General features: G+C 50.2%; 1 protein-coding gene across 1 annotated transcript; it reads left to right on the forward strand.

The window, feature by feature from the left end:
• Positions 1–1,969: 1,969 nt before the first annotated feature.
• LOC128940697 (ovocalyxin-32-like) lies at positions 1,970–10,831 on the forward strand. Its single transcript, XM_054282305.1, has 6 exons — positions 1,970–2,194; positions 7,235–7,297; positions 8,075–8,249; positions 8,855–8,991; positions 9,608–9,670; positions 10,264–10,831. The coding sequence occupies exons 1-6, from the start codon at positions 1,970–1,972 to the stop codon at positions 10,420–10,422; spliced, it is 822 nt and encodes a 273-aa protein (XP_054138280.1). The 3' UTR covers positions 10,423–10,831.
• The last annotated feature ends 1,186 nt before the right edge of the window (positions 10,832–12,017 follow it).

Raw genomic sequence — 12,017 nt, forward strand, 5'->3', positions numbered from 1 at the left:
GAAACCCCCGCGCTGGGTGGGTTTATCTCCTTCCCTGGGCAGCGGGAGCAGGAGCAGCCGCTCCCACCGCACCCCACCCCACCCTGCCGACATCCTGCACCAAAGGTTCCTCACGGGCCATCCCCGCTCGCCGTTCCCTGATCGGCGCTTCCTGCGCTCCCACGGGAGCCTCGGCGCCCGCCCCACGCCCAGCGCGCTGCAGGAAGGGCAGGACGGGGACAGCGGGACGCGAATGGCACTGCCCCACCCCTCCCAGTGCCAGGAGGGCAGGCAGCCTCGGGATTCCAGCCTGAACGGGGCATCAGCGCTGCCACCTCTGCGGGGATAAACGAGAAAATGTTGGTTGGTCCAGAAAAATACTTTCCCAGTAAGGAAAAAATCATCCTTCAGCTGGCCTTGGCACCAGCAGGGACACCTTCCACTAGTCCAGGTTGTTCCAAGCCCCCTCCGGCCTGGCACGAAAAGATACAAACTGTTAATTACAGAATCTGTTTCAGCAGGGAAAATAATAATCAACAAATTCAGGAAAGTTAGCTGGATGCTATAAAAAACTGTAATAAGGAATGATATTATACCTTTACTGTAATCTCTTGCCCTCACTTAGGAAAGCCTCAGAAACACTAAACTTCCAGTTCTGTGAAAAGGCATTCCAGTAATAAAAAGAGACTTTAAGCTCCACAGGAGACAGTTTGAGTACTTAAGCAGAGTTTTGATTTAGTTTTGATTTACTTCTCTGAGGTCCCAACCCTGAAACCTGCCTCAATACTCATGCAGAGCACAAAAATAGATTCCCAGCTGCACATACAAACCCCTGTCTGCTGGGATGGTAATAGAGCAGGTCATTAAAAAGCAGCTTTTTTAACACAGGAAGTGCTGCAGCCTTTTACATTTGACCACATTCACTCTCTCCAAAGGAGATGCTTCCAGGAGGAGCAAGGCAACAAGCCCACTTGTATCCCAAACATCATTTTAAGGGAATCTGGCTGCTCTCTCTGTTGATTTTCTTCACGTTACCAAGACATGACTGTACTGGTTCCAAAAACTTCACTAAGTGAGATTTATCCCAGAGATGAATGCTTCTTGTGCATTGTATTTGGAATATTTCAGCTGTGTCCCAGGCAAAGCGTGCCATGGTCTGAGTAAGGCTCTGGACTTTTGGGAGGTGTTGAGTTGTGGTAACACTGAGAAGGAGCTAAGTGTGTTTTTGCAACCATTACCTGTGTGTGCTCTGATCTGTGTCAGGATTGCACATCTGACTCCAGCTGCAGGCTCCCTTCAGACAAATCCTGTGACTGTCAGTGCCCCTGGCTCCCCTCAGAACCCCTGGTCCTGCTCCAGTTCCAGCATCTTTCAGGTCCCCCTGGCTCCCAGCCCTCCTCGAGTGCCCCCTGTCCCCCCTCACCTCCTCTCAGATCCCCTGAGTCCTCTTGGCTTCCATTAGGGCCCCTCAAATCCCTCCAACCTCCCAGAACCCCTGATCCCCCTCAAGCTTCTCTGGCTCCCCTCAATACCCTTTGGCTCCCCTTAAAACCCCTGGTCCCCCTGGCTGCCCTCCAAGTCCTCAGTCCCCCTCAAATCCTCCTGGTTCCTCTCAGAACCCCTGGTCCCCATCAAGTGCCCCAGGCTCCCCTCAGTACTGACACCCCTTAAATTCCTCCAACTCCCTTCAGAAGTCTCAGACCCCCTCAAACCCCCCTGGCTCCCCTCAATACTCCGGTCCCTCTCAAGTCCCCCCAGCATCTTCAACCCTCCTGGTCCCCAGAACGTCCCAGTTCCCCTCAGCCCCCGGTTCCCCCCAGCCCGCGGGGCTCCGGGGTGGGAGGGCTGAGGGAAGGGGAGTCGCCGCCGGGCCGGGCCCTCCGGCGGGCGCTGGCAGCGGGCGGAGGGCGGGCGGGAGCAGCGGGCCGGGCCCCGCTATTTGTACGGGAGCGGGGCCGAGCCCGCCCCAGTGCCCGCCGCTGCCCGCACCATGCCGGGGCTCCGCGCCCTGCCGGGGCTCCGTGCCTCCCCGCCCGCCTTGCTGCTGCTCCTGGCGCTCGCCTTGCCCCGGGGCAGCCTCGCCGTGCAGCAGCTGGAGCCCGGCAGCCGCTCGGCCGCGGCGGCGGCGCGGGTGGCCCTGCAGTACCGCAACTTCCAGGCGGGATCCCTCGGCGGGCTCCGGGCGCTCGGGCAGGTCCGCAAGGCTACGCTAAAGGTAAGCGGGGAGCCGGCGGGGTGCAAAGGGGCGCTGGGGAAGTGTAATTAACATTGTGTAATTAATTATTACATTAGTACTGGTATATGTAACTGAGATTAGCGCGTTCCCACGCAGGGCACCGGGCGCCTTCCCGCGTCCCTCAGGAGCCGCTGCCTCATCCTCGGACACAGCCGGGTCCCCGCAGGGACCGCTGTCCATCTCCCCTTCCTCAGGGATCCCTGGCTCTCCTCAGGGACCGCTGTCCATCTCCCCTTCCTCAGGGATCCCTGGCTCTCCTCAGGGATCGCTGTCCCCTCTCCCTTTCCTCAGGGACCGCTGTCCCACAGCCTCGTCCCTCAGGGACCCCTGGCTCTCCTCAGGAGCTGCTGTCCCGCAGTCCCTCCCTCATACCACGAGCTTCATCTAAAGGCGGTGCAGTTCCCACCATAAAATAAACCTTAATCTTCCAGAAATCTCATGGAATTGAGGTGGCAGAACGGGACAGGAGTCCCAGAGAAGAGTAGCTACGGGGACAGAGCCTTCCCGTCATGGGGAGCTTACCGGGGATGCTCGAGGTGGTACTGGGATGCAGCCCTTCTCCTCCAGGTCTGGGGCTTTTTTACAGCTTATTCACTTTCTGAAAGTACAGGATCAGGCAAAAACTTCTGGGGAATGTTCGTCCCGGGCTGTAGATCCTGGAAGGAATGCATCCCCTTCCTGGAGAGCCGAGGGATGGGATTTAAATCCAGCCCTGTGCTCCTGCTGCTGGGCAGCTCCTGAGAGCAAAGGCTGCTTGTTCTGGGTTCCCAAATCAACAAATTTGGGATCCTGGATTCTGCTGGGCAGCTCCTGAGAGCAAGGGCTGCTTGTTCTGGGTTCCCAGAACAACAAATTCTGCATCCTAGGGCAGCTCCTGAGAGCAAGGGCTGCTTGTTCTGGGTTCCCAGTGTCAGGTGCCAAAGGCAGCACTGGATTCCACTGGATCCTTTCCAGGATCTGGAGATCTTCCACCACTTGTCCTGTGCAGCTCCTAAAACCGAGTAAGAGGGTGTAGTGTTAACTCTCCCCTTTCCAAAAAGATTTTCCAAACCAACCAGGAATATCTGGGATGCATTAATTAATGCAGCCCTTGTGTTATTAGAGATTATTGGGTGCTGAGCATGGAGGTGCTCCTGGGATATTGAAGTTCTTCTGTGAAATTGCTACAAACACCTATGACAGGAATTCTCTGTTATTTTATACTCTCCAGAAGTATCCATGCTCCTTCTGTATTTCCTGGGCACTTTGCATATGTCTACGTGTAAATATTTCCTTATATAAACACCTGTGCCTGGCTGAAGAATAAGTGAATATTTGTGGGGAGGGAAAGGGGTTTTTCCCCCTCTATCAGCCACCTGTCTCCTCATACAGGAAGGAAAATAACTGCCTCATTATAGAGAAGTGAAATTGCTCCTTATTTCCTCAGTGCTGGCTGCTGTAGGAGCTCCCTGGAACCACTCTCTGCAGTTTATTTCCTCCCCTCCCTTTTTTTTGCATACTCTGTGAAAACAAGAGGAGAAATGCACGAAAAGTGGGCACTTCCTTCTTTCCTGTCCTCCCCTGGAAAAAAATGAAAAGCATTTCCTGCAAGGAATTGGCTGTATTACATGAAGGCAAGGGGCAAAAATATTGGGATTTGGGTATTTTTTAGGTTTGTCTGGTATTTAATTATTTTTGGAAGTGGGCTAATTTCCTATTGGTTACTCTATTACTGGATCTCATAAAATCAGGATAATTTTAATGGAATTTAATAACGAGCACAGTAATTTAATACTAACCTTATTAGCCCCCGAGCTGGTGAAACTGGTAATTGGAAACAGGACTGGGAACTCTCTTAGATGGGAAAGATCTTTCAAGTTCAGGTAAAATGAGACTTTGTTTCCTGGCAACAAAATGCAAAACCTGGAATAATCCTTACCTTGCTGTTGGATGCAGATGGTTTTTGTTGTCCCTTCTTTTCTCTTAAGTGAGGATCTTCTGGAAAACAGCAGCTCCTGGAGTTGTCCTGCACTTTAAAATGGACTTTTGATAATGAAGCATTAGTTTGTGCCAGATAAAGATCTCAGAATTTAAAGGGAAGCTTCTGGGAGCAGTGCCCTGTCCCAGTCTGCCCTGGAAATCCTAATTCAGGAGTAGGGAGGTGAAGAGGAAAGGGAAAAGCCAGGTGACCTCGTGCAACATTTGCTTAAATTGGGCTAGAAAATCCGGTTTTCAAATACCCAGGTGGACATTTCACAGCCTCAGCTGGACACAACAGCAGCACCACAGCTCTGCTCCCCGATACCAGCAATCAGTTAGAAATGTTCTATCACCACAGCTCTGCTCCCCGATACCAGCAATCCATTAGAAATGTTCTATCACCACAGCTCTGCTCCCCGATACCAGCAATCCATTAGAAATGTTCTATCACCACAGCTCTGCTCCCCGATACCAGCAATCAGTTAGAAATGTTCTATCACCACAGCTCTGCTCCCCGATACCAGCAATCAGTTAGAAATGTTCTATCACCACAGCTCTGCTCCCCAATACCAGCAATCCATTAGAAATGTTCTATCACCACAGCTCTGCTCCCCGATACCAGCAATCCATTAGAAATGTTCTATCACCACAGCTCTGCTCCCCGATACCAGCAATCCATTAGAAATGTTCTATCACCACAGCTCTGCTCCCTGATACCAGCAATCAGTTAGAAATGTTCTATCACCACAGCTCTGCTCCCCGATACCAGCAATCCATTAGAAATGTTCTATCACCACAGCTCTGCTCCCCGATACCAGCAATCCATTAGAAATGTTCTATCACCACAGCTCTGCTCCCCGATACCAGCAATCCATTAGAAATGTTCTATCACCACAGCTCTGCTCCCTGATACTAGCAATCCATTAGAAATGTTCTATCACCACAGCTCTGCTCCCTGATACCAGCAATCCATTAGAAATGTTCTATCACCACAGCTCTGCTCCCCGATACCAGCAATCCATTAGAAATGTTCTATCACCACAGCTCTGCTCCCCGATATCAGCAATCAGTTAGAAATGTTCTATCACCACAGCTCTGCTCCCCGATACCAGCAATCCATTAGAAATGTTCTATCACCACAGCTCTGCTCCCCGATACCAGCAATCCATTAGAAATGTTCTATCACCACAGCTCTGCTCCCCGATACCAGCAATCCATTAGAAATGTTCTATCACCACAGCTCTGCTCCCCGATATCAGCAATCAGTTAGAAATGTTCTATCACCACAGCTCTGCTCCCCGATACCAGCAATCCATTAGAAATGTTCTATCACCACAGCTCTGCTCCCCGATACCAGCAATCCATTAGAAATGTTCTATCACCACAGCTCTGCTCCCCGATACCAGCAATCCATTAGAAATGTTCTATCAATGTGCAGCAGCCAGAGCCCCAGGGTGAGTGGGAAAGGCAGAATCCAAGCAGGGGCAGCTCTGACTCCTTCTCCCTGCTCAGTGATCCAGGCAAAAACTGATCCCAGGGGAAAATCCTGCTGGGGAAACAGAGCGGGACAGATAGAAGTGCAAACTGATGGAAACTGATTGAAACTGATTGGAAACCGATTGCAAACTGATTGGAAACTGATTGGAAATTGATTGGAAACCGATTGGAAACCGATTCCTCAGGGACCTGCCGTGAAGCTGCTCTGAAATTGCTGTTTTGGCCTTCCCAGGACTAAAAATCTGTCAGTTTTGAAAGTCGCAGTAATTTGGAGGCCAGAAGTAAAAGAATCCCGTGACCCAGATATTGAGTGGAAAAATGAATTACTCACTTGTTTTCTTCTCTTTTTGGACACTTTTATCTTTGGCTGCTTCCCTGGGGGTTGCCAGACATCCCCGAGCTCTGCTCAGCCCACACTCTGGGATTGGGTAACAGCATTTGGGATGAGAGTGGGGAAAATAGTGGAAATAAAAGTTTTCCTTCTGGACTACAAACACTTTTGTACAATTATTTTGTACCAAATGGAGCTTCTCTCTTCTCCCCGGTGAGCTCAGGAAGCCTCAGGTGTTCACACCAGATTAAATATTTGTTTTAGCTGTGTGGCATCATTTGCAAGCTGTCCAGGCAGCAGTAGTAGGGTGGTAGTAGCCACTAGCAGTACTGGGGGGAAGCTGTTGCAAATCAGGAGGGAATCTCTGCTTCAAAACCCCCAGAAACACAGAATTCTGCGCTCTTTTAAAAGTCCTGCTGAGTATTGCAGCTTCTCTCTCCTGCAGGACTGATGATACACAGGAGCAATCCTGGGTCACTGTAAAAATCCCCAAGGTTTAATCAGGTTAGGGGTGTTGTAAACCATAGCAATAATAGCTCTTGGGTGGCTTTACAGCAGTTGGAATCTTAGACTTAAACGTGGTTATTGCATGAGGTGAGACCCTTCCAAACCTAATTCCACTGCAGTCACTCCTTTGGTGATCCTGCATTGCAGAAAGTCACTGTCACTACCCTGCCCATGTCCCACTGTCACTTGGAGGACAATGTTTGAGGCAATACACAAAAAGGGCAAAGGGGAGAAGGAGGATGCAGAGAAGAAAGAAATTATCAGAAAGTCTGAGCTCATCCTCTCTGTTTCCTGCACCTCCTTCATGGTGAGATTTGGCTCCACACTGGACTTGCCTCATCCTAAAGCTGCAGGAGGGGATTTTTAATAAAAACACAGTGACTGAAGCAATTGTTTACCTGCATTTCCCAGCTCTCTGCAGGTGCCACAGGCAGGTGTGAGCTGAGGATCTGCTGTGGGTGTGAAACCCCACTCACCTTGTACCATTAAACATTTCCTGGGAAAAGTGTGCTGGGAACAGGAAGGCTCAGGGTTAGATAAATAACACACAAAGGTTTGCTTTGGGTCCTGCAAACAGCCAGAATTGTACTTAAACACCAAGAAGGACTAAAACTCAGTGATGCTGCACTCAAAACCAGGGAATCCAGAAGGACCCTCCCTCCTCAGAGCTCCTTGCAGCACACAAGGCTTTAATCCCACTGCTGGCTCCATCTTCTCTCTTCCAGAACATCCCAGAGTCTGGCCACAAGTATTACCTGCAGTTCAGCACTGAGGACTACAGGACTGGGGTGAGTTCCTGCTCCTCCTCCTCACCCCGGCCATCAAATCCACTGCAGCAGCTCCCAAACAGGGACATGTGTGTCCCAAATGGATCTGCCACCATGGAAGGACCTTGCTGCTCCTCCCTGCCTGGCTTTGCTCCAGGGCTCACCTGAGGGATCCCCAGGCCTCAATCCCAAAGGGAATTCTTGCTCAAGTCATGGAGGCCACCAAAGGCCTGAGTGGAACTGTGCAGTGGCCCAGGCTGGGTGACAGTGTGGGCCCTGTTCCCTTTCTGTGCTCCCCATTCCCCCTCAGGTCCCCGTTTTCCTGCTGTCCACACCCCAGAATGGGAATCAGGAGCTGGCAGCTCCATGGTGTTTCCAATTCCACCCCTCCATTCACTCTGCCCCAGCTGTCAGCAGCGTTTTACTGCCCTCTTCCTTCACACACACTTTGTGGAATTCAAATGATTTTCAGAACTTACTGTGAAGCCTTAGATTATTTTTGTTTCAAGGCTGGCACAATGAAAGTCCCTGTTATCAATTAATGTTGTTTTTTGAGCTCTCACAAACATATTTCCAAGATGACTTAGAGCATTGTCATGCCCTGAAAGCAGGACAAGCATTAATTAAAACCTTCTGTTAAATCCCTTTAGCCTTGTGGTTTTAACCTCGTTCCTGGAAAAAAGACAAATAAAATCCTCCTTGACACTTTCCTAATCCCTGAACAGCTCCATACAAAGAGTGAGTTGCTGGTAGATAAAATCTTGATTAAAAGAACAGTTTTAAACTCTCCCTTGACAGGAAGATGCTGGGAACTGCCTGGCCACAGTGCTCTTTCCAAAGAAAAAGTCTCGTCCTGTTGTCAGCATCAAGTGCTCCCCCACCAAAGACCAGAAGGAAATCCAGGAGGAGGACAACAAATTTTACCAAAGGATCAGGCACCAAAGCAAGCCAATAACTGCAAACAACATTCCAGGTATATTCCTCCAAATATTCACCTGTATTTCACTTTATCTCAAAGGGCATGAAGGACACCAGCGTTTGAAAAGGAGACACGTTACTGACAGCAGCACTGTCAGAGCAGTCCCACCTCCCCAGGGATCCTGGGGAGAACAGAGCCCCTCTGGATTTACCACTGGCACTCAGCCCCCTCCTGTGAGGGTGCTTTGGGTTTAAAAGCAGCTCCACACCATTTCTGAGTCCAATCAATGCAGATTGTCCTCCAGGAATAACAAGTGCCCAAACCCACACACCTCCCCAGCCGTGGTTGGAAACTCACTGAGGATGACCAATCCTGGAAAAATCCCATCTTTTCTCCCAGCTGGGTAAGGACTCCCATTACTATGGGTTTTTGGGTTTCTCACCTCTTCATGGGGATCCCTCTCTTGGCAGTGTCAGCTGTGCCACTCTTTATACTCCCCTGGGTCTGCAGGTTCAGCATCATCCCCCTCCCTGTGACACGGCAGAGGGAGGAGCCCATGCAGGAACGGTGCTGTGCCAGGCAAAGCTGCTCTGAGGTTCATCATTCTGCTGCTGCCCAGCCAGAATTAATATTATTTTCTCTTTCTCCTTGCCTTGCAGACAGCTATGGCAACATCGAGCCTGCCCTGGAGCCAGTGTGGGCTCTGGCTGTGGCTGGCAGCAGCTCCATCATGTGGGAAAAGTCCACGGAGACCTTGGGATACTTCCTGGCCCAAGTGAAGTCCGTGAGGCAGTGGGTGAGTGGGGCAGGAGGGACAGGGGCAGCACAGAGCCCCCTCTGAGGGGATTCCCCAGATCCAGGGGCTGCTCCTCGCCAGCAGCTCCAGCTCTGCACGAGCACTTTGCCAGGTTTTGCTGGGAAGATTGTCCTGACCTGGATCTGCAGTTCCTGAGCCCCTGGGCAGAGCCCCCTGCTCACACCTGACACCAGCCCAGCTGGGCAGCAGCTCCAAGGCTGCAGCACATCCAGCAGCACTCCCAGAGCCCTCAGCCAGCTGGGATCCACGGGCAGCATCCAGCTTTGGCTCCTCAGCTATTCAGCATCTCTCTGAAGGAGAGGTTCATGCAAGTCTCAGATGTAATTCAGGGTTAAATTCAATTAATTAGCACCTGGTTTCAGTGCAGACAGGCTGCAGGGCCACACAGCTCTTGGTGTCCTCAAACATTCCATGCAGGAAGGGCTCCTAATTCCATCTTTCCACAATCAAAACCCATCTCACTGCAGCCAGCAACCACAGCCACAAGGCCCTGCTCATCTCCTTCCCCGAGCTCCAATAAATCACAGCAGACATTCAATTGTAACAATATAAACCTGTGTTCTGATCATTCTCCCCTTTGTTTACACCTGCCCAGATGAGGAAAGACGATTTTGTTGAGTTTGACTACACGGTGCTCCTGCATGAAATGCCAACCCAGGTAAGGAAGTGCCATGAACAAGCCCTCGTGCAGCAGGGGCTGGGCTGCAGCAGGGTGATAGAGCTGTGTTTAATTCAGCAGGGCTGGGCTGCAGCAGGGTGATAGAGCTGTGTTTAATTCAGCAGGGTGATCAGAGCTGTGTTGAATTCAGCAGGGTGATCAGAGCTGTGTTTAATTCAGCAGGGTGATCAGAGCTGTGTTGAATTCAGCAGGGCTGGGCTGCAGCAGGGTGATAGAGCTGTGTTGAATTCAGCAGGGTGATCAGAGCTGTGTTGAATTCAGCAGGGTGATCAGAGCTGTGTTGAATTCAGCAGGGTGATAGAGCTGTGTTTAATTCAGCAGGGTGATCAGAGCTGTGTTGAATTCAGCAGGGTGATCAGAGCTGTGTTTAATTCAGCAGGGTGATCAGAGCTGTGTTGAATTCAGCAGGGCTGGGCTGCAGCAGGGTGATAGAGCTGTGTTTAATTCAGCAGGGTGATCAGAGCTGTGTTGAATTCAGCAGGGTGATAGAGCTGTGTTTAATTCAGCAGGGTGATCAGAGCTGTGTTGAATTCAGCAGGGTGATCAGAGCTGTGTTTAATTCCCTTCTCCAGGAAATCATCTCCTGCCACATGCGCCTGGCGTGGCTGCCCAGGCAGCCCCTGAAGGTGAAACATTTCTGTGCTCCCGAGGGCCACGGGGCAGAGCAGGGATCCGGGGCAGAGTCAGGATCAGCTGCTGGGCCTTCAGCTGAGAAGGGAGGCAGCTTTTGAGTGAAATCCTCACCTTTGTGGAGATGGATCCTCAGCAAATCCTTGTGCTACAGACCTGGAGCTGGGATCGTCCTTCCATGCAAGTCAGTGCTTGGGAGTGGTTTCACTGATTGTTGTGTGCCAAAATCAATTCCTGTCACTTCTTCAACAGCGAGATTCAAGTTCTGCAGCTCTGCCTGAACCCTCTGCTACTCCATATATACACAGATGAACATACAGCAGTTGATTTGATGTCACTCATTAACTGTTACTTAAGAGTTTGTAAACAAAATTAATATATTTGGATAAAAATCATGAGCAAAGCATTAATCTGTCACTAAGAGAGATTTGCCTGCTAATTTTTTGCCATGTTTTGGGCTAGAATCATGCTGATTTTTAACTCACAGCTCCAATAAACCAAATGCCATCACTCAGGGTTGAGGCTGGGGGTTTTCTTTCTGCTGCTGTTGGAGCCCAAATTTCCAGCTCGAATCAAACCAGACCTGCAGAGCCAGGGAGGCTCCTTGGGGATGAATCCCCATGGTTGGGAACAGCTCCTGTGTCATTCCTGTCCCACCACAAAGTCATGGCTTTGTCCTGTGCCACCAAATTCTCCAGCTGGGTTCCCAGCAGATCCATCCCTGTCCCACCTCTGCTCAGTGCAATGTGCCAGACTGTCCCAAAGTCACCTTCCTCCCCATCAGCCAGGTTTGTGGCAGGATAAATGAAATCCTTCCCAGGAACAGCACGTTCCTGAGGAACAGAGGCTCTGGGGTGGCTGTTCTGTTTAACCTGGGGTGATTTTCACAGTCCTGGAGCTGTAATTGGGAACAACAATTCAAGGATTTCACACAACAGCTTTCCCTGGATGTTTTCAGGCTGGGTGATGTCAGCTTCACAAATTCCAGCATTTTACACAAATAAATCTGATTTCCTGACTGAAGCTTTTCCCCTCAGCACCCAATAAATTCGGGGAAGCAGCATTCCACACCCTCCTGGAGTTTTCTTTCCTGCTGGGAGAGAACATTTCTCATCATCATATGTGTGAAATCAGGGAGTGAAATTCCAAAATTCCTTAAAGAAGCTGGTGGTTAAATTTTTTTTTTTTTTTTGTAATTAAGTCAAGAAAATAGGATGGATTTGGGACTTTGGGGCTCTGCTTTTGTCTCCTTACCTTGTTTGTGCCTCAGCTCTGCAGGGCTGGAATAGAGCACCAGGCACTTCCCAGGCACCAGGCTGGAGGAACTGGCTGCTCACAAACTCACAGCAGTTCAGCAGCTCCCCAGGAGCTTCTGGATAAGCAGCAAAGCTGTGGAATTCTAAGGCAAAATCTCCCCAGCTGCTTTTAGGCCAAGGTTTCAGCCTAAAACCTCAAATCATACAGCAAAGTTCTTGGGGTTTGTTTCTTTCCTGGGTCTGTGGAGAACCAGCACATCTGGCAGAACTCATCAGCCAGGAATTCACATCACAACTGGTCTAAACAAAATATAAACCCCATAAATAGAAATATAAATCACATCAATAGAAATAAACCTCACAAACACAAATATAAACCCCAGAGACACAAATAACATCATACCCACCCTGTTTCCTGTCCTGTGTTGACACTGCTTTTA

Source organism: Melozone crissalis, unplaced genomic scaffold (assembly GCF_028551555.1).
Source record: "Melozone crissalis strain CALT ecotype California unplaced genomic scaffold, PUWL_Pcris_2 ptg000034l_1, whole genome shotgun sequence".
Lineage (NCBI taxonomy): Eukaryota > Metazoa > Chordata > Aves > Passeriformes > Passerellidae > Melozone > Melozone crissalis.